Here is a 23634-nt window from a genome sequence, read left to right as displayed (position 1 = left end):
GAGGGAGGGAGGGAGGGAGGGAGGGAGGGAGGGAGGGAGGGAGGGAGGAGGTAGGCGGAGGGAGGGAGGTTGGGTGGAAGAGGTGGAGAGAGGAGGGACAGCAAATTGTCACTTTTTTCTAGATACAGGAAGAAGTATGGACGTGGTGGGCCGCAAGAATAAACCACCAACTCTGTTTAAGGCCCTTAAGGAAGGACTGCAATTTTTTTCATACTGATGACAGTAACTGGGACATACTGCAAGCCACCATCAATAATTTTCTCATAAGAGGCTCAACTTTTATAATGTATGTTTATTCTGCCCATACCTATGACTCTGTAAATGCTCAAACGAGCTACAGGAAGATGAAAGTGATGTTGTTGTTGTTGTTTGTGCTGTGGTCTTCAGTCCAGAGACTGGTTTGTTGCAGCTCTCCATGCTACTCTATCCTGTGCAAGCTTCATTATCTCCCAGTACCTACTGCAACCTACATCCTTCTGAATCTGTTTAGTGTATTCATGTCTTGGTCTCCCTCTACGATTTTTAACGACCACGCTGCCCTCCAATACTAAATTGGTGATCCCTTGATGCCTCAGAATATGCCCTACCAGCCAATCCCTTCTTCTAGTCAAGTTGTGCCACAAATTTCTCTTCTCTCTATTCAATACCTCTTCATTAGTTATGTGATCTACCCATCTAACCTTCAGCATTCTTCTGCAGCACCACATTTCGAAGGCTTCTATTCTCTTCTGGTCTAAACTATTTATCGTCCACGTTTCACTTCCATATATGGCTACACTCCAAACAAATACTTTCAGAAACGACTTCCTGACACTTAAATCTCTACTCGATGTTAACAAATTTCTCTTCTTCAGAAACGCTTTCCTTGCCATTGCCAGTCTACATCTTATATCCTCTCTACTTCGACCATCATCAGTTATTTTGCTCCCCAAATAGCAAATCTCATTAACTACTTTAAGTGTCTCATTTCCTAATCTAATTCCCGCAGCATCACCCGATTTAATTTGACTACATTCCATTATCCTCGTTTTGCTTTTGTTGGTGTTCATCTCTTAGCCTCCTTTCAAGACACTGTCCATTCCGTTCAGATGTAAAATCATCAAATATTGCAGTGATTTGGTGTATTTCTGGGCTATTAACGTTTCGATCCGAGTGCTCTGTTATCTGACACTGACCTCTGTTGGGCAGTTGAAGGGCAGTATCCACATCACATTATCCCTTTCATTTTTAATGAATGACAACTGAGTCCAACAATCAAGCCATGAAAGAAAGCATGCTCCAAACATCCTGACATTTTAAAGCTGTGTTCTGCAGCAGTGGCTTAGCTACAACCTACAGAATGTTGCTTGAAATAATCACATGGTGAAGGCTTTCATGGCTGGATATCTTAGCTGCTGGTGAATCTTCTGGGTTGTATTGTAGTTTGCTGATGAATATTCTTGGTTGTATCGTAATGGTCCATAAAAATTTTCCGTTTCTAACGTTTTGTCCAGACCACTGCTGCATCTCCCCAGAGTGCTCTTTGCTCCACTGATTTTTGATGATTACTGTGTCGAACCGTAGGAGACCCACATAAATAGCGTGCAAAAGGGGAGTGCGGTCGAAGTTTACACGTGATGAACAAAGATAATCCTGGTCACAGATAAACGACTATTGTGCAGCTGGTCCCTGCAGAGGTTCGAGTTCTCCCTTGGGCGTGTGTGTGTGTGTGTGTGTGTGTGTGTGTGTGTGTGTGTGTGTGTGTTCGTCCTTAGGATAATTTAGGTTAAGTAGTGTGTAAGCTTAGGGACTGATGACCTTAGCAGTTAAGTCCCATAAGATTTCACACACATTTGAACATTATTGATAAACGACTATAGACGACAATCAATAATTAATTTTTATCTCTGACAAGGATTCTCGCTGCCCACACATGTAAAGTTCGATCACACTCTCTTTTCCGTATTATTTATGTCGGTCTCCAAATGTCCGACACGTCAGCCGGCAAGACTCAGCGGAACAAGCCTCTGAAAGAGTCCAGTGCAGCTCTGGACGAAACTTCAGGAACGGAAAAGTTTCTATAAAGAATAGTTCATTCTGCAGTGGAGCGTTCGCTATTTTCAAACTTCCTGGCAAATTAAGACTGAATGAGACTGGGATTCGAACCTGGAACGTTGATTGTCACAGGCAAAGTGGACTACGGATAAACCATTTCGCTGCGATATCTGTACTTCCAGGAACGGCAGTGCTGCAAAGGAACGCAGGATAGAAAAGTTTATGAGAAATCAGAAAAGCAGGAGAGAGGTATTGGCAGAGTTGAAGCTGTTTTCTGACACTGACCTATATAGGTCATTTTAAGGGCAGTATCCAAATGACATAATCGTTTGGTAACTCAGTTGCGAAGAGCACGTGCTTGTGAGTTCAAGGCCTTATCCGCCACATTGTTTTAAAATGATGGGACTTCCAAAATAGAGCATATTCGACTGTGTGTGGAATCGGTATCAGATTTGTAACGAAGAAAGCTCGACAACCTGTGGAAAAATGGAGTGCTCACTGTCGTGGTGAAACAACGCACTATAAAATTTACCTTTTTTCTGGGATGACAATAAAAATTAAAGTAAATGCCATATGGCATTGTTACGTGGGACATCCCACGGGGCTGGGTCGTCTGCCTAGTCGAAATGGGTGTGTCTAGTCCGAGCACAATGGCCCCTACACTTGAGATATGTGAGTTGCGACGTATGTGCATTTGCAGAGTGTGGGTGAGTGTAATAGCTGCAAGTACAGGGTAATGTTATGTTTCTGTTTTATGATGATGATGATGATGAGAGACGAGAAAGGGTGAAAAGCACTGGTTGCACATAGTCTACTCCTCTCAAATGGTGCCGAGAGGGTTGCCGAGTTTTACGTCTCCATCCGACGAACGTATCACCATCAACATCACATGTCCTCATTTCAGGAGACACTGCGAAGAAGTTTGGAATTTGATCCAGAACACTTGGGCAACGACTGGTGATTGGGAACTTCATGCCAGCACCCCTCCTGCCCTCTCTGGCCAAATACTAGAAGCGAAAATTTCATCCACCATCAGAATTCGAACCGGCTTACCTCCAGGTCGAGTGCCACCACATATGGGTACGTTAGCGACCTCGGCTAAGGAGGCAGATTGAGATGACAATATAAGAATCTATAAGCACAAGCAGGAATCACAAATGACATATGTGTCCACCTTTGTAACAAAAGATAGACAAAACTTGTAGAACGACGCAACCTACGTTCGACCAGTCCAATAACCAGAGTCTCAGGGATGCGTTGTTACAAATGTCATTGAAAGTTCAAGAGCACGTCCGAGTGTAATTTTGGAATATTGTACTGTGGTAGAAACGCATTTTATGGTAAGGTGCGCTATGGCTTATCATCGATCATGCTGACTGCAATACATTTCTCATGGAAGATATGACACCCAAAGTAATACGCATCAATCGCCGCACTCAATTCCTTATTAGCTATCACTAAAATGTTCAGCCACATGATGCTTAAAACGTCTGTTGGTTGTAAAAACTAAGACGATAATTACAGGAAAAAATAATCCAAACTAAAACAATAAACTACCTGTGACTAACAATCGATTGACAACTAGCTTTGGACTCATTCCTACTAAAAAATCCTACCCAAACCACACAGTTTACTTAAACTAGTAAAACTAACTTATTATCCAGTCGAACATGGTTACTACATCCAACGACAATCATCCACACATGCGAGACCCTTGTTATCACTATACTATCTACACACAAAACGCTTCCCCACACTTAAATTTAAAAAAAAGTGATTAGCGTTCGAACCCCGTAAGGCGAATGTGTATGTGGCGATGGTTCGACCACCATTTAAACTTAGCTTTTAATATATTTGTTCATGTCTGGTCATATTATTCTATTTATATAACATTTGAGAGGTAATATAATGAAAAAACAATTGTATTTTCACGAAGTTTCAATTTAGCTTTTCATTGTCTGTATGACAAAATACCATCTGCAACGTGCGATGTCGAGAGCACATCCGACGAGTACTTGTGACTTACTCTTGTGATCTGGCACATACTATATCACTAACTGTGAATGACGTCATTCGCATCATTATTTATCGATGTTTGACTTGAACTTTCCAAGCCTGTGCCTCGTCCTTGAAAATTTAATTACGAATAGTAAATAGTGAAATAGCGCAACATACGAAATTTACTACAAATTCACGGAAATGGGGCATTTTTTCTTCACTGTACTACCTCTCAAATGATATATAAATTAAATAAAGTGACCAGTCATGAAAAAAACAGATTAAAAAGTAAGTGCTGGCAGGATTCAATCTGTTACCTCCTCCACGACCCGTTCGCGATGGGCGAACGCTAACCATTTGACCTCTATAGCTTTCATTACTAATTACTTTGCACAGATATATCAGTTACATAATAAACGCGTAAAACGTCTCTTGCGACTTCCTCGAAATTGCCAAAGTAATGCACCTTAAGCCGGCAGCGGTGGCCGAGTGGTTCTAGGTGCTTCAGTCTGGAACTACGCGGCTGCTACGGTCGCAGGTTCGAATCCTGCTTCGGGCATGGATGTGTGTGATGTCCTTAGGTTTAAGTAGTTCTAAGCTCTAGGGGACTGATGACCTCAGATGTTAAGTCTCATAGTGCTCAGAGCCATTTGAACCATTTGAGTTCACCTTAATACTTTCACATAATGTTGTTTTAATGGTCTACTTAAGGTGTACAAAGTTTGAAGTAAGTCCGTGATCCCAACCTCGTGGCTTCCCCTTATCAGTGTATTTGTCATTTGTCTGTAATTTCGTCTTGTGCGAAACGGAAAGGTGACCAATAAGCAGTTCAGACAAGAACTCGGTGCTACAGGATAATGCTGAAGATCAGATGGCTAGATGGAATAAACAAAGAAGGGGTAGTGAGTCTCTGAGGCAACAAGAAACCGTCAATTTGGTAGTGGAGGGACCTGCTGGGGGTAAAAATTGGAGAGGGAGATCGAGGCTCGATAGTTTCAAATAGATGTAAGTTGCAGTAGTCATGCAGAGGTGAAGAGGCTTGCACGGGACAGCTGCTTTCTTGTTCTGCACACTCAATAAATATGTGTTTATGTGGACTGAGCTGTGTTGCTAGTTGCTGCATGCCTTAGAGGTGGAAGTTACCTGTAGAAGGAAGGAGCAGAGGCGCAGTCGACGTTGTACCACCAGTCACAGGCGAACTCCTTCTGGTTGAAGAGCGTGCCGTTGGTGCAGAGGAACGCCGCCCCCTGCTCGCCCTCACGTCCGTCGTGGCACACGTGGTACGCCTGTCAACAGAAGACAAACGTCCATACAACTTATCGTACGCCAACACGGTTCTTTCTCGATACTGATACCTTGCCGGCCAAGCAGCTTGGCCCACATGGTTTGCACACTGCTACTCTGGAAACTCACTGCGGAAATCAGTGTCTTAAAGTAATTACCAGTGCAAATAATTTATAAGGCAGGATAATTAAGGATAAGTCACGGTACGTAAGAAGAGAAAATATAACTTTTTACGATACTGCAGTGCCTGTGCTGTTGCAATTAGAAGATTGCAGCGAAACGCAGAAAGGTCTGCAGTGGATAGGCACTTGGTGCAGGGAGTGGCAACTGACCCTTAACATAGACAAATGTAATGTATTGCGAATACATAGAAAGAAGGATCCTTTATTGTATGATTATATGACAGCGGAATAAACACTGGTAGCATTTATATATACTACCAATATCTGGGAGTATGCGTGCGGAACGATTTGAAATGGAATGATCATATAAAATTAATTGTTGGTAAGGCGGGTGCCAGGTTGAGATTCATTGGGAGAGTCCTCAGAAAATGTAGTCCATCAACAAAGGAGGTGGCTTACAAAACACTCGTTCGACCTACACTTGAGTATTGCTCATCAGTGTGGGATCCGTACCAGTCAGGTTGACAGAGGGGAGAGAGAAGATCCAAAGAAGAGCGACGCGTTTCGTCACAGGGTTATTTGGTAAGCGTGATAGCGTTACGGAGATGTTTAGCAAACTCAAGTAGCAGACTCTGGAAGAGAGGCGCTCTGCATCGCGGTGTAGCTTGCTGTCCAGGTTTCGAGAGGCTGCGTTTCTGGATGAGGTATCGAATATATTGCTTCCCCCTACTTGTACCTCCCGAGGAGATCACGAATGTAAAATTAGAGAGATTGGAGAGTGCACGGAGGCTCTCCGGCAGTTGTTCTTCCCGCGAACCATACGCGACTGGAACAGGAAAGGGAGGTAATGACAGTGGCACGTAAAGTGCCCTCCGCCACACACCGTTGGGTGGCTTGCGGAGTATATATGTAGATGTAGATGTACGATGAAAGCTACTTCGGACATGCTCGATTGTCAGAAGGAACAGGCACTGCGGCGACTTCAGCTGTTACGAAATACGTGAAATGTATTCGCAATTGCGTATGTGGACTAACATCAGCTGTATACAGGGTGCGGCTCTCTAATCCGGACAAATTTCAATCTGGATTTCCGGCCATATCGTAGTTTCGCCGGAGGTCGCGATTCGCGCTCTTGAAAGCCATCTGCATGTAGTAAACAGTCAGAACCTCAAAATGGGAGAGATGTTACGGACAAGTGCAAAGTATAACCGAAGAGCAGCGGATAATCGAATCTCCGCGCTGGGCGTTCGCCCACTGAAATAGTTTGATTCTTCGGGTATCCGAGATCTACTGTTTACGATATTGTGGCCAAGTGTGACGCTGGAACAGAAAAACGGGGAACTTACAGTAGTACACCAAATACCCTTCGCCACACACCGCAAGGTGGCTTTCAGATTATTAGATGTAGATGTAGACACAGAGAGCCTGCATAAGCCTTTAGTCGGCGCTTTCAGTCATGTGGCTGTCTGGAGATCGGAGTGGCAATTTTCATCCCAGTAAGGTTTCTTGATAGTCGGAAAGTCGGCTATAGAAATATCGTGCTTGAATCGTCTTCCTCGTGGCACCTGGCGTAAAATGAATTTAATATATGCGATAGGGAAAACTGCTGCTCTCTGCAGTTGGAGATGGATGAGACCATCGAAGCTGTGGCTGCTGCAAGGTAGTGCAGACGGTGTCATGTATCGTTCAATACTGCTGCTTACGCTCTTTCACCGGATATCTGTAATAACTATTTGGTTTGTAAATGTTAATGTACTTGTGACTGTCTAATAGGATCAGATGCTCGTAAATGTTAGAGACTTGGCGTTGCAGATAGGTACTCATCAACGTATGCTAGTTGAAGACGACGATTCCTGGCGATCTTCTTTCCACATCTGCATCTACATCTATACTCTGCTTGGCGGAGGGTACTCTGTACCACTACTTCTCATTTCAATTCCTGTTCCACTTGCAAACAGAGCGAGGGGAAAAAGATTATCCGTATGCCTCCGTATGAGCCCTAATTTCTCGCATCTTATCTTTGTGCTACAAAAAACCGAAGTCAACCATTTGCCTTCCCTGCCACAGTTCTCACACGCTCGTTCCATCTCATATCGCTTTGCAACGTTACGCCCAGATATTTAAACAACTTGACTGTGTCAAGCAGGACACTAATAATGCTGTATCCTAATATTACAGGTTTGATCTACCTACACATCCACATTGCCTTACATTTTTCCACATTTATGGCTAGCTGCCATTCCTCACATTAACTGGAAATTTTGTCTAAGGCGTCTTGTATCTTCCTACAGTCACTCAACCTCGACACCCTACCGTACATCACGGCATTATCAGCAAACAACTGCAGATTGCTGCCCACCCTGTCCGCAAAATCATTTAAGTACACAGAGAACAGTACTGGCCCTAAAACACTTCCCTGGTGCAATGCCGATAATACCCTTGTCTCTGATGAACACTCACCGTCGATGTCAACATACACTACTGGCCTTTAAAATTGCTACACCAAGAAGAAATGCAGATGATAAACGGGTATTCATTGGACAAATATATTATACTAGAACTGGCGTGTGATAACATTTTCACGCGATTCAGGTGCATAGATCCTGACAAATCAGTACCCAGAACAACCACCTCTGGCCGCAATAACGGCCTTTATACACCTGGGCATTGAGTCAAACAGAGCTTGGACGGCGTGTACAGGTACAGCTGCCCATGCAGATTCAACACGATACCACAGATCATCAACAGTAGTGAGCCGGCCGCGGTGGCCGTGCGGTTCTAGGCGCTCCAGTCCGGTGCCGCGCTGCTGCTACGGTCGCAGGTTCGAGTCCTGCCTCGGGCATGGGTGTGTGTGATGTCCTTAGGTTAGTTAGGTTTAAGTAGTTCTAAGTTCTAGGGGACTGATGACCACAGCAGTTGGGTCCCATAGTGCTCAGAGCCATTTGAACAGTAGTGACTGGCGGGTATTGTGACGAGCCAGTTGCTCGGCCACCATTGACCAGATATTTTCAATTGGTGAGGGATTTGGAGAATGTGCTGGTCAGGGCAGCAGTCGAACATTTTCTGTATCCAGAAAGGACCGTACAGGACCTGCAACATGCGGTCATGCATATCCTGCTGAAATGTAGGGTTTCGCAGGGATCGAATGAAGGGTAGAGCCACGGGTCGTAGCACATCTGGAATGTAACTTCCACTGTTCAAAGTGCCGTGAGTACGAACAAGAGGTGACCGAGACGTGTAACCAATGGCACGAAATACCATCACGCCGGATAATACGCCACTATGGCGTTGACGAATGCACACTTCCAATGTGCGTTCACCACGCTGTCGCCAAACACGGATGCGACCATCATGATGCTGTAATCAGAACTTGGATTCATCCGAAAAAATGACGTTTTGCCATTCGTGCACCTGGGCTCGTCGTTGAGTACACCATCGCAGGCGCTCCTGTCCGTGATTCAGCGTCAGGGGTAACCGCAGTCATGGTCTCCATGCTGCTGCAAACGTCGTCGAACTGTTCGTGCTGATGGTTGTTGTCTTGCAAACGTCCCCATCTGTTGACTCAGGGATCGAGACGTGGCTGCACTATTCGTTACAGCCATGCGGATAAGATGCGTGTCATCTCGACTGCTAGCGATACGAGGCCGTTGGGATCCAGCACGGCGTTGCGTATTGCCCTCTTGCACCCACCGATTCTATATTCTGCTAACAGTCATTGGATCTCGACCAACGCGAGCAGCAATGTCGCGATACGATAAACAGCAATCGCGATAGGCTACAATCCGACCTTTATCAAAGTCGGAAACGTGATGGTAGGCATTTCTCCTCCTTACACGCAGCATCGCATCAACTTTTCACCAGGCAACGCCGGTCAACTGCTGTTTCTGTATGCGAAATCAGTTTTATAAACTTTCCTCGTGTCAGCACGTTGTAGGTGTCGCCACCGGCCCCAACCTTGCGTGAATGCCCTGAAATGCTACTCATTTGCATATCACAGCATCTTCTTCCTGTCGGTGAAATTTCGCGTCTGTAGCACGTTATATTTGTGGTGTCGCAATTTTAATGGCCAGTAGTGCATCTTTCTTGAGATTGCGAACTTAGTCACATGAAATCGATTAAGGAGAATGTGCAAGGACAGTGATGTAATTTGTCGCCAACCACAACGCTCTCGAGTGACCTACAGTAGCGCTGCATATGATGTGGTGCGGACAGCGACCGCTGGCCCAGTTAGGGCAGCCGCCACGCCCTGTCCCACAGCTTACGGCTCGCCTCGTGCGCGGTGAAAGGCCGCCGCCACCGGAGCCGGGCCCGCCGTGCCGGACGCGCCCCAGACTGGTTCCTCAGCTGAACGATGACGCAACCTGCAGCTGTCCAACCCCCACACTCCAGCTGTGCCTAGTCTCCGCGGCTAAACTTATTTACAAACGCACATGACCGTGTTTTTGCCTCGTACGCATTCTCGCCTACACTATACTGGGTGATTTTTTCCTCCATGTAAAAACTCTAGGGGTTGATCGATGAGAGGACTCGGAACAAAAACGTCTACTGAACTTATGTCCGGAAATGCATTGTTTCCATGCTATAGACCATTTATTCGATCATACTTTGTTACAGAGACGGCGGCTAATACGCACTGTACCATGCCGCCACAGTATGAATGGTTTCCTCCCAGAGGGTGGAACTGTTCCTCATACATTATGCTGTAGTGCCCTCTCATGCCATAGTAACTGGTAATGTTGTGTCCCATTCACTTCTACATCTACATCTACATCCATACTCTGCTAGCCACCTGACGGTGTGTGGCATTGGGTACTTTGAGTACCTCCACCGGTTCTCCCTTCTATTCTAGTCTCGTATTGTTCGTGGATAGAAAGATTGTCGGTATGCCTCTGTGTGGGCTCTAATTTCTCTGATTTTATCCTCATGGTCTCTTCGCGAGATATACGTAGGAGAGAGCAATATACTGCTTGACTCCTCGGTGAAGGTATGTTCTCGAAACTTCAACAAAAGCCCGTACCGAGCTACTGAGCGTCTCTGCTGCAGAGTCTTCCACTGGAGTTTATCATCTCCGTAACGCTTTCGCGATTACTAAATGATCCTGTAACGAAGCGGGCTGCTCTGCGTTGGATCTTCTCTATCTCTTCTATCACCCCTATCTGGTACGGGTCCCACACTGGTGAGCAGTATTCAAGCAGTGGGCGAACAAGCGTACTGTAACCTACTTCTTTTGTTTTCGGATTGCGCATTTCCTTAGGATTCTTCCAATGAATCTCAGTCTGGCATCTGCTTTACCGACGATCAACTTTATATGATCATTCCATTTTAAATCACTCCTAATGCGTACTCCCAGATAATTTATGGAATTAACTCCTTTCAGTTGTTGATATGCTATATTGTAGCTAAGTGGTAAAGAATGTTCTTTCTATGTATTCGCAGTACATTACACTTGTCTACATTGAGATTCAATTGCACCATGCGTCAATTCGTTGCAGATCCTCCTGCACTTCAGTACAATTTTCCATTGTTACAACCTCTCGACATACTACAGCATCATCCGCAAAAAGCCTCAGTCAACTTCCAATGTTATCCACAAGGTCATTTATATATATTGTGAATAGCAACGGTCCTACGACATTCCCCTGCGGCAAACCTGAAATCACTCGTACTTCTGAAGACTTCTCTCCATTCAGAATGACATGCTGTGTTCTGTTATCTAGGAACTCTTCAATCAAATCACACAATTGGTCTGATAGTCCATATGCTCTTACTTTGTTAATTGAACGACTGTGGGGAACTGTATAGAACGCCTTGCAGAGGTCAAGAAACACGGCATCTACCTGGGAACCCGTGTCTATGGCCCTCTGAGTCTCGCGAACGAATAGCGCGAGCTGGGTTTCACACGATCGTCTTTTTCGAAACCCATGCTGATTCCTACAGAGTAGATTTCTAGTCTCCAGAAAAGTCATTATACTCGAACATAATACGTGTTCCAAAATTCTACAACTGATCGACGTTAGAGATATAGTTCTGCACATCTGTTCGACGTCCTTTCTTGAAAACGGGGATGACCTGCGCCCTTTTCCATTCCTTTGGAACGCTAGTCTTTTCTAGAGACCTACGGTACACCGCTGCAAGAAGGGGGGCAAGTTCCTTGGCGTACTCTGTGTAAAATCGAACTGGTATCCCATCAGGTCCAGTGGCCTTTCCTCTTTTGAGCGATTTTAATTGTTTTTCTATCCCTCTGTCATTTATTTCGATATCTACCATTTTGTCATCCGTGCGACAATCTGGAGAAGGAACTACAGTGCAGTCTTTCTCTGTGAAACATGCTAGAGACCATTTACTCAATCATACTTTGTTACAGAGACAGGTCTAATAGGTGCTGCACCATGCAGCCACAGTTGCAGTATGCATGGTTTCCTCCTAGAGCGTGGAACTGTTCCTCATATATTATGCCCTAGCGCCCTCTCCTGCCGTCTCTTACTGACTCATCTTGTAGTGGATGTAATACAGCATTGTACATATTGATTCCGTATTCGAAACGAGAACTTGCCTACGTGTTCTTTGCTTATGGAAAGGCAAATGGCAACGGGCGGCGTGCAGCAAGGTATCAGGAGATCTATCCTCGCGACATCAACCACAGCATTCGATGTTTGCAATAGTGTTTCGCCGTTGCCTGAGACAGGGTGCTCAGGGCAATCTGAACCATTTTTTTCAACGTTCATAAGTTAATTGCAGGATAGTATGCAGAACCCCCACGGTATGGTGACAGCGAATCACGAGCATGGGTGCAGCAGGAATGTGTGGTCCGGCATAATTGGCGACCGTCTTTTGGGACCTGTCTTCCTTCCACCTCAACTAACAGGCCGGAACTATCGGCGTTTCTTCTAAATGGTTCAAATGGCTCTGAGTACTATGGGACATAACAGCTGAGGTCTTCAGTTCCCTAGAACGTAGAACTGCTTAAGTCTAACTAACCTAAGGACAGCACACACATCCATGCCTGAGGCAGGATTCGAACCCGGGACCGTAGTGGTCTCGGGGTTCCAGACTGAAGCGCCTAGAACTGCTCGGCCACCACGGTAGGCTCGGCGTTTGCCTCCCCTGCTGGAAGAAGTGCCACTGATGATTCGAAGGGTTATTTGGCAGCTATATGGAGGTGCTCCAGCCCGCTTCGTCGTCAACGTCCGGACGCATCTCAGTCGCGTCTTCCCTGCTCGATGGATCGGATGAGGGGGTCCAGTTGCATGGCCTGCTCGTTCACCGATCTCAACCCGTGCGACTTCCGGTTATGGTGCTATCTCAAAAGCATTCCAGACGTAAAGACATTGGAGCAGCGTATTCATGCTGCCTTTGACACTGTTCGGATGCAGCCTGGCCGATGTGAACGTGTGAGACAGAACATGCTACTGCGCGTACCGGTATCGTGGAGACACATGAGAACCATTTTCAGCACATACTGTAACTGTGGCTGCATGGTAGAATGAGTATTAGACCGCACTCTCTGTAACAACGTATGACTGAATAAATGGCCTCTAGCGTGGAAATCATGCATTTCCGGTAATAAGTTCATTAGAACTTTTTTGTTAGGCATCCTCTCATCGATCAATCCCTAGAATTTGTACACGGTGGAAAAAATCGCCCGTTATAAACTGCATGACAAAAAAAGTGAAGCACTCAGAAGACATGGTTGTATGTCACCACGGGCGCGTACGACAAGTAGAATGGCCACCATAATGCATTGGAGTTGTTCTTGTTTACTGTTGCCACCAGGCCTGGTGGGGTGTATAAGGTGGGTGATCAGCATAGCGTGATCACAGTGAGGGGCACGAATACGCCGCCTAGTTGCATGAGACAGCGTTACAACCGCCTCACAGAATTTGAGAGGGACCACACTGTGGGCGTCCATCGCACAGTATCCAGATCTCTGAGGCATTCGAATGTGACAGTGGTCCGAGGTTGGACCACATGGGTACGTGATGGCGAGTATGCTCGTCAAGTTACCCGTCGGCCTCATCTGACCACTGCAAGAGAAGATCGTCACACAGTCGCACAGTCAATGACTGCAGCGCCCTAGAACGCTCGGCTAATTCTGCGCGACGTAATCCCTTCACATTTGCGCCTGAGTCTATCGCGATTGCGGTTTATCGTATCGCGACATTGCTGCTCGCGTTGGTCGAGATCCAATGGCTGTTAGCAGAATATGGAATCGGTGAGTTCAGGAGAGGAATACGGAACGCTCTGCTGGATCCCAAGGGCCTCGTATCACTAGCAGTCGAGATAAGACACATCTTATCCGCATGGCTGTAACGGATCATGCAGCCACGTCTTCATCGCTGAGTCAGCAGATGGGAACGTTTGCAAGACAACAACCATCTGCGCGAACAGTTCGACGACGTTTGCAGCAGCATGGACTATCAGCTCGGAGACCATGGCTGCGGTTACCCTTGACGCTGCATCACAGACAGCAGCGCCTGCGATGGTGTACTCAACGACGAGCCTGGGTGCACGAATGGCAAAAAGTCATTTTTTCGGATGAAGGGTACACGAATGGCAAAAAGTCATTTTTTCGGATGAATCCAGGTTCTGTTTACAGCATCATGATGGTCGCATCCGTGTTTGGCGACATCGGGGTGAACGCAGCTTGGAAGCGTGTATTCGTCATCGCCATACTGGCGTATCACACGGCGTGGTAGTATGGGGTGCCATTGATTATACGTCTTTCTGGATACAGAAAATGTTCGACTGCTGCCCTGGCCAGCACATTCTCCGGATTTCTCACAAACTGAAACGTCTGGTCAATGGTGGCCGAGCAACTGGCTCCTCACCATACGCCAGTCACTACTTTTGATGAACTGTGGTATCGTGTTGAACACACGGCGTGGTAGTATGGGGTGCCATTGATTATACGTCTTTCTGGATACAGAAAATGTTCGACTGCTGCCCTGGCCAGCACATTCTCCAGATTTCTCACAAACTGAAACGTCTGGTCAATGGTGGCCGAGCAACTGGCTCCTCACCATACGCCAGTCACTACTTTTGATGAACTGTGGTATCGTGTTGAAGCTGCATGGGCAGCTGTACCTGTACACGCCATCCAAGCTCTCTTTGACTCAATTCCCAGGCGTATCAAGGCCGTTATTATGGCCAGAGGTGATTGTTCTAGGTATTGATTTCTCAGGATCTATGCACCCATTGCGTGAAAATGTAATCACGTGTCAGTTCTAGTATAATATATTTGTCCAATGAATACCCGTTTATCATCTGCATTTCTTCTTGGTGTAGCAATTTTAAGGGCCAGTAGTGTAGTAAAAACTGCATTATCAGCTCTGAATTATAGATCGTTAAACCATTCCTGAGCGCGAGATAACAAAAGGCAAGCAATCTAAGTTACATTGTGGCCGAGCTGTTCTAGGCGCTTCAGTCTTTAACCGCGCTGCTGCTACGGCCGTAGGTTCGAATCCTGCGTCTGGCATGGCTGTGTGTGATGCCCTTAGGTTAATTAGGTTTAAGTAGATTTAAGTCTAGGGTACTGATGACCTCAGATGTTAAGTTCCATAGTGCTCAGAGCTTTTTGAACCATTTAAGAAAGTAAGTGACCATCGCGCGGCCAGCGCGGCACATCGTCAGAAGAGAGTACATGTTCCGGCATTCCTGCAGACACAGTTCTGTTGGGATACGGGTAACAGGTGCCTCACAGTGCGCGAGTGAAATGGGGCGGCAACTAGAGACGTACTCCAGTGCTGAAGTAAGAGCAGCAGTCCGGTTATTGTGGGAAAAACTTGTAAACTGCACACAGATTCACCATGACATTCTGGCGGTGTGTGGACCAAATGCATTGTCACGTCAAGCGGTTGTGAAGTGGTGAACAATTTGACGAAGGGCACACGGACGTGAGTGAGGCTGATCGGGAATGTCGGATGTTGCACTACTCATTTTTCAACCTTTCAGCAAGCCGAAAGAGCATCTGAGGGGCAGAGGGGTGTTCCAGCGATGAACATCCACATGGCAGTTCTCGAATGGTTCCGTGACGAAGGAATGGATCTCTGCCGTCGAAGAATTGAAAGATTAGTAGAACAAATGGTTCAAATGGCTCTGAGCACTATAGGACTTAACTTCTCAGGTCATCAGTCTCCTAGAACTTAGAACTACTTAAACCTAACGAACCTAAGGACATCACACATACCCATGCCCGATGCAGGATTCGAACCTGCGACCGTAGCGGTCACGCGGTTCCAGGCTGTAGCGCCTAGAACCGCTCGGCCACCCCGGTGGGCGATTCGTACAACGTTCCGACTGTTGTTTACAGAGACTTGGTGATTACGTTGAAAAATAGTTGCTTGTACCTGTGTTACTTGGAAGTGTAGTGTAGAAGAAAACACTCACTGAATGTAAACATCTCAAATGTGGGTCTTATTTCAACCTACAAACCTCTGTATAAGTAGTAAGTGGGAAGTTCAGAAAGTTGTCATGCTGTCAAAGAAAACACAAAATTCAAGAGCATTATTTAAACTTTTAATAACAGTCACTTTCTCTGACAATCGCAGTGTAGATCACAATGTTATTATATTTAACATAACTGGTTTCAAACAGTAGAGCCTCTCTTCAAGTCTAAATCATCGTCACAGTAACTGCGCTGAGGAAGTACAACAGTTGCTGAGACGAGTTTTTTGATGTGAAGAGGGCTTATATTGGCTGAAACCAGTTATTGAAAATATAGAAAAATTGTGATTTAGAGTGTTTTTCGGACAGTTAGAACATGCAGATCACTGTGGTGTCTCCATGGCAGCATAATCCTGTATTTTATCATGCTGATGCATAAGTTTGAAGCGTTGTTCTTTTCATGTTGGTATTTCGGTTGTTGTGGGTTTATTTATCGATTGTCATTCTTCATTTGTAGGTCGGTGTTGTTGTCTGAGTGCACATATTGTCAGTTGGAGATAGTGAGTGCAGCTGTGGACGCTAGAAAAGGGAGTTCCAAGTGGATGAATCCGAACATTTGCGACGTATCCTTCCTTTTGAGTTCAATAAAGGAGTGATAGCAGCGGAAGCAACCTGAAAAATTTGCGCCGTGTATGGGGATAATTCCACTGGATACAACACGGCAAGAAAATGGTTTTCTCGTTTTAAGGAGAAACATTTCGACATTAGTGACTCTCCGTGTTCAGGAAGACCTTCAGCGTTTAATAAAAATGGTGTACAAGCATCAGTCCACAGTGATCCATGTGTAAATTCAACGGCGCTTCCAGACGTAGTGAAATGGTGCTATCAGTCTGACCAATAGCGTATAGACGTAGGTGATGCTTATCACCAAGTAAAGATCTGGTACCGTGCAATATCGATTTTTCCGGAAAGCTGAAAGAGCACTTGGAACGGAAAGAGATTTTGCAACGATGAAGATGTTTACATAGCGGTTCTCGAATCATTCAATGAACAAACGAGCCGACTTGTATCGCAAAGGAACTTAGCGCTTGGTAGACTGTTCCAACGGTTATTTATAGAGACAAGGCGACTATGTTGAAAAATACTGCCATCTATATGTGCAGCGCAGCATTCAATAAAAGCAACTTGGTTTATCGTAATAATGTGTAACTTCAAATAACTTACGAGTTTCCTGCCGGGTGACGTCGTCGACCACCGCCGATATTTCGACAGGAGCACACCCTGCCATTCTCAAGGCACAAATGCGAGGAGGAAGCAATGTGCAAGGGAATTTAATATCTCGGTTCACAGAGGGGAAACAAGGAAGGTACCACACACTGAACAAGTAGCCGCAGTCAACACACAACCAAAGATAACCAACATCAGAAATATCGATAGTGACTATTAATCAACAGGTGAGGTAGCACTAATACTGTCCCTCTGTTTTTTGATGAGAGACAGAGCCGTATTCCAAGCAGCATTTAAACAAAATCCACCACCTCTGTTTATAAGGTGGTGGATTTTGTTTAAATGCTGCTTGGAATCCGGCTCTGTCTCTCATCAAAAAACAGAGCGACAGAATTAGTACTACCTCACCTGTTAATTAATAGCCACTATCGATATTTCTGATGTTGATTATCTTTGTTTGTGTTGACACTTGTTCAGTGTGCGGTACCTTCTTTGTTTCCCCTCTGTGAACCGAGGTATTAAATTCCCTTGCACATTGCTTCCTCCTTGCAGTTGTGCCTTGAGAATGGCAGGGTGTGCTCCTGTCGAAAGATCGGCGGTGGTCGACAACGTCACCCTGCAGCAAACCTGTAAGTTATTTGAACGTCCAATTCGCCAGGAAAAGTAAAGGTCTCACAATGTGTAACTTACTTTTTAAGTTTCCCCGTATTTAGGCCACATTCCCACCGTGTCCGTATTTATTTGTTTATTTATTTATGCATTTATTTTACCAGGCAAGATTAGGGCCTTCAGGCCCACTCTTACACCTAACCAGGCATACTCAGATTGAACGAATTTCAGTTCGTACAGACCATTATGGACATATAACGTGTTATACAGTATCAATGTTAAAGAAGAAAAAATAGAGATTATAACAGTAGTAGAATGATAATTATAATAATCAAAAAATAATTATAACAATCAAGAATAATAATAGTAATGACTATATATATGAAAGAAAACATATTTTTCTTTTATGAATGTCAGTCCTATTGCTAGTTGGGAATTTTCTCGTTATGTTCTTGCAGCTTGTGAGTTATTCTCATCGAGCAGAGAAATAAGACGATAGAATGGGGTGAAAGAGATATAGAAGAGGTAGCTAAGTTAGAAGAAGAGAAGTAGAATGGTAAAATTCGAAGCTATGATGGAGAGGAGAAAGAAAGAGATGAGAGGGGCATAACAATGGTGACTAATGTGTAAGTTTTGAGTTCCCTCTTGAATGTTGAGTGGTTCTGGATAAGACGCAGATCACAGGGGAACGCGTTCCATAGTCGTATGGCTGAGATGGAGAACGGCACGGAGAGAGATTTTGTGTTATGTAAAGGTACAGCTAAGATGCTAGACGTATCCGATCTGGTAGTGCGGTTGTGGAATGATGATAGGTGTGTAATGTGAGAAGATAAGTATTGGGGGCACCAGTGGCTAAGAAATCGATGAAGTAAACACATCGTCTGGAGATCGCGTGCCTTATCTGGGCGCATCCAACCTAGCTGGGAGTATGAAGGACTGATATGATCATACAGCCGTATATTGCACACGTATCTAACGCAAGCATTCATCACTAGCTCGAGGCGTCTCGAATTTTCACTATTTGTGCCGTATTAGGCTTAAAACTTTCGGAACATCACTCAAATATGAGTCTTTTTTTGTTTAGGAGGAAAAACGTGTAACACTAACAACCCTACCACAACAAAGGTCAAAAATTTAATAACGATTGCTAAATACTGCATTTTCGGGCAACAAGAGTCATATAATGTGACAGGTGTCATTAGAGCACAGTTAAGTCATTTCATGTAATAAAGAAAAAAACTAGGCACTCATCTTTTTGTGCTTCCCACGCTGGTCTCTTTGTATTATCATGGCTCAATCGTTGAAAATGTAGGTGGTTATGATTCCAAGCTCGGATGCAAAGAGGCCTAGGTTTTATTCTGCTATATTCAAAAGTTTTGTAGATGCGCTTCTCAAAGCATTCTTGGAGATTAAACCTTTCAAAGTTAACACAATAGTGATGTAAAAAAAAAAAAAAATTCAGCACTCCGAAATTAAGTTACACTTCCTTTTAATTGCTTTTATTGCAATATCACGTAATTACAAAACATCACTTCACAATACAAAACATACTTGAAAACATCTCTCTCACAGTCACTGTTAAAGTTCACATTTTATAAGCGGACTACGTTATGCGTCTTTCCAACATGACGTCCAACACTTGACTTTCTCAAGGTCCGACTCTCTAACAAATTAAGAACCGACTAACTATTTCTTACGCGCCCAAAACTCAGAGTTACAAGTACGTCAAAGATCATAGTGACAAAAGAAAGAATACACATAAGAATAACATCATTGCAATATAAACATATCGATGTATCACAAACGAAATCAAATTCGGACGTTGTCTCAAAAATATGTCAACTACTTTGCAGAAACACAGTAGAATATAGCTGGTATCGAGAGGTTCAGGTGAGGTGCCATAATGGCTACGTAATTCAAGTACCATTACAACTGGAACTTTTAGAGAAAGTGTGGATAGAGGAAGATACCTGGCAGCCGGTCTCGACGTTGGCGTACATGCCCGGCGCGAAGGGCACGTTGCCGCAGTGGAAGCTGGTGGGTGGCACCGAGTGGTAGATGGGGTAGTCGACGCCGGGCACGCCAGGGATCTTGCTGAAGTCCTGCTGCTGCTCCCGCTCGCTCGACCGCTGCTTCAGCACGTACCCGGCCACCGGCACCACCTGCGCGGGCGCGCCCACCAGCACGCCGCGCTTCTGCAACACCACACACGCCGCTCCGTCACATCTCTACTTACATCTACATTTACATTGTGCATCACCTGAGAAGGGAGGAAGATTAGTGTTTATCGTCCCATCGACAACGAGGTCATTAGAGATAGAGCACATGCTCAGATTAAGGGTAAGGAAATCGGTCTTGCCATTTCAGAGTAACCATTGCGGCATTTGCCTTGAGCGATTTAGGAAAGGCACAGAAAAGCTAAAGCTATGAAACTTCCTGCCAGATTAAAACTGTGTGCCAGACCGAGACTCGAAATCGGGATCTTTGCCTTTCGCGGGCAAGTGCTCTACCAGCTGAGCTATCCGAGCACGACTGATGCTCCGTCCTCACAGCTTTAATTCCGCCAGTACCTCGTCTCCAACCTTCCAAACTTCACAGAATCTCTCCTGCGAACCCTGCAGAACTACCACTCCTGGAAGAAAGGCTATTGCACAGACATGGCTTTGCCATAGCCTGGGGGATGTTTCCAGAATGAAATTTTCCCTCTATAGCGGAGTGTGTGCTGGTAATAAAACTTCCTGGCAGATTAAATCTGTGTGTCGGACCGAGACTCGAACTCAGGACCTTTGCCATTTGCGGGTAGTGCTCTACCAACTGAGATACCCGGAATTAAAGCTGTGAGGATGGGGTGTGAGTCGTGCTGGGGCAGCTCAGTTGGTAGAGCACTTGCTTGCAAGAGGCAAAGGTCCCGAGTTCGAGTCTCAGTCCGGCACACAGTTTTAATCTGCCAAGAAGGCAGCACACTTTCTGCTGCAGAGTGAAAATTTCATTCTGGAAGCTAAAGCTAGATTGCCACACATAGATTTGAACCGTCGTTGTCACGAATGCGAATCTAATGTGCTGATCGTTGCGCCAGCTCGGTCAGTACCACATAAGGGAGAGGATCATATGCAGTTCAAAACACTTTGGGCTCTTATTTGCAATGAATCAATAATTTCGGATCACAATTAGATCAACGCTACTGTTATCCATTTCACAACATCTTAACATTTATAATGTGCTGGCGTAAGCTGGAGCCAGCACTCTGTGCGAAATAGAGGTTGCAAGAAGACTGATAAGAAGGCCAGTGACAGACTCTAAGGAAACGCGCCGCCAACGCCTTCTCGGCCGAAGTATTTACCGGAGAGCCAGTCTGTCGCACCGAGTGAGTTCGAGTCTGTCATCCAGTGAGTCATCGAGTCGGAGCCGCAGTCTCAGCCTGTAGCTCAGAATCAGGCACCACATAGTGATCAGAATAGTGTACATAGTGGACTTTGTACTTCACCAGCACTGAGGCTAACATGGCCTACTACAGAGAGCTTTTACCACAATGACTATCTTGAGTTAAGTAATTTTCTATTCTTATGAATAAAGAACCCAGTTAATATGTGCATGCAGTTTGTGTTATAGGAAGAGGATACCGGCCACCGAACAACATCCTCTCCTTGCTCTCTTGGTACAAGCCTACAGAGACAATGAGACGAAATAAAACATACTCAACATTTACAGTAGGCAAAGGATCGGAAACTTCTCATAATAAACGTCTAATAAAATTATTGCCTATGTTTCACTGACTGGGCAACGGCCTTGCCGCAGTGGCTACACCGGTTCCCGTGAGATCACCGAAGTTAAGCGCTGTCGGGCGTGGTCCGAACTTGGATGGGTAACCATCCAGGCCGCCATGTGCTGTTGCCATTTTTCGGGTTGCACTCAGCCTCGTGATGCCAATTGAGGACCTACTCGACCGAATAGTAGCGGCTTCGGTCAAGAATACCATCATAACGACCGGGAGAGCGGTGTGCTGACCACACGCCCCTCCTATCCGCATCCTCCGCTGAGGATGACACGGCGGTCGGATGGTCCCAGTAGGCCACGCGTGGCCTGAAGACGGAGTGCTTACTTTTATGTTCCACTGACTGAAATGAAATTGTCACACCTTGAAAACCTTGGTCGAACACTACGAAACTAATACTTCAGTATTTATATACCCGTGGGGTATTCTAATTAAAATTCCATTATGTGATATTATTTTCAGTACACAAAAAGTCATTTCTACAGATGAAGCATGTTGGGAGTACATGACGACCATCGAGTGTGTCTAACGTTACTGGAACTTTTCATCATGACGAGCGTGCATACACACAGAGCTTATCGCCATGTTTCTGACTTTCAGAAAGGTCGGTTCACTGGAATGTAGAAATAATACCAACTAGAGTTGTGCTTTACCAAAACTATGGTTCGGTAGTTTTGGTACACTTCATAATAGACGTAGGAAATGGTGGGATTACCGTAATATTGGTAGCATTGGTACAGAAAGTAACATAAAAGAATGTGTAAGAGAGAAACTATGAGCCAACGAATTCTCTTTGTCTTTTTTGTTTGGTTGGTTGTTTGTTTTGCACATAATTAGAACTATGCAGAAGTAAGCGTTAGTCCATTGTGTATTTTATATCTTTACAGATTATAAATTTCATTTTATCCGTAGTAAAAATTATTTGATAGCATAACTTCCACCTTTTACGTAAACAAAGCAATTACTTTTGATGCAAGTTCAATTTACATGCACAAACACAAAAAATATCTAGAATTATTGTTCTTACTTTGTACTTGGTAGAATGTTCTTCGTCGTGATCAAAGGCAAGAGTTTTCTGTTATTATTGATAAGTGCGAAAGTTGTTTGTAAATAACAGATGTTTTATATAAGTTGGACGAAGTACTGAACCGATGTTTGATATGTTTTTGTTTGGCGTTTTCTTTTTTCATTATTTTACCTTTTTGTTGAGGAAATTGCGTTTACTAGTGCTATATGAAAAATCTGTATAATTTTCTTTATTTGTGGTACAGCGTCCCTCTAATATCACGTTATAAATCAACAACTTTCGAGTAAAACCTGACAATTTCAATTTTGCTATAAATACCGTTTACTTTTAAGTAACAGGCAAGAGGATAAATGTGTAGAACAAAGATGTTCCATGTGTTACCTGGCCCTTTATATATCCTCACTCAGTTTCTAGACGTTTCACCACTTTCGAATTTAGGGGACTCGAATAAGACACTGATAGTTTACTTAAAGAAAGTGATCATTAACGCGAGTACGACCTTAAGTGACCAAAGTACTAACAAAACTACCATTGTCTATGTTTACTTATGATATCTTCGGTAGTTTTATATCTATAATACCGACAGATCACACAAGCAGTTGGCTACAGTGCGTGACTGCAGAAAGAATGGTGACAAGGAGAACTACTTTTGTAGGCATAGGTGCTTCCTGAAGAACTACACAAGAGAAGGTCATAGGATTGTTCGAATTGCTCCAACGAATGGAAAAAGGTTACTGGAATGTGGACTGTAATCTCGAGTTCCCATGCGTCTGTTACGGCTGACACCATATCACAAACAACAGAGAATTGCGTGCTCTAGAGTTAGCTGTAGAGCCAACAGGGACATTGGGTGGCATTCTGTGGTGTTCATTCGTTAATCTCACTTCGGTTTGTGGCGGTGAGGTTGACATCAATGTGTCAGCTGGCGACCGGTTGAAAAGTCATAGGAAGCGGCTATTCTCGAGGTCCATACCTCTCCTAATACTGGAGTCATGTGTGGGGTGCTAATGGAAAAGATAACAGGACTGATCTGGCAGTTATTGAAGGGACACTGAATGCTCGCCAGTATAGGGCAAGAGTAATAAAGCCCGTTGTCATACCCTTCATGAGCAAGGTACCAAATGGCATACTCTAGCAGGATAAATGAAGACACCAAACCACTGTTCACATCATAAAAG

General features: G+C 44.7%; 1 protein-coding gene and 1 pseudogene across 1 annotated transcript in view; one reads left to right on the top strand and one right to left on the bottom strand.

Moving 5' to 3' along the window:
* The window catches only part of LOC126299067 (uncharacterized), a 63772-nt gene that overhangs the window by 2864 nt on the left and 37274 nt on the right, over positions 1–23634 (bottom strand). Inside the window, exons 2-3 of the mRNA XM_049990736.1 lie at positions 19628–19852; positions 5176–5318 (exon numbers count right to left, since the gene is read on the bottom strand). Coding sequence (XP_049846693.1) covers positions 5176–5318; positions 19628–19852 — 368 coding nt within the window. The remainder of the gene's footprint in view (positions 1–5175; positions 5319–19627; positions 19853–23634) is intronic.
* On the top strand, positions 21434–21551 carry LOC126299683 (5S ribosomal RNA; annotated as a pseudogene).

The sequence above is a fragment of the Schistocerca gregaria genome, chromosome X (assembly GCF_023897955.1).
Source record: "Schistocerca gregaria isolate iqSchGreg1 chromosome X, iqSchGreg1.2, whole genome shotgun sequence".
In the NCBI taxonomy this organism is placed as follows: domain Eukaryota; kingdom Metazoa; phylum Arthropoda; class Insecta; order Orthoptera; family Acrididae; genus Schistocerca; species Schistocerca gregaria.
Note: the sequence above shows the minus strand (reverse complement) of the source record. Positions and strands in the feature narration are given on the sequence as shown.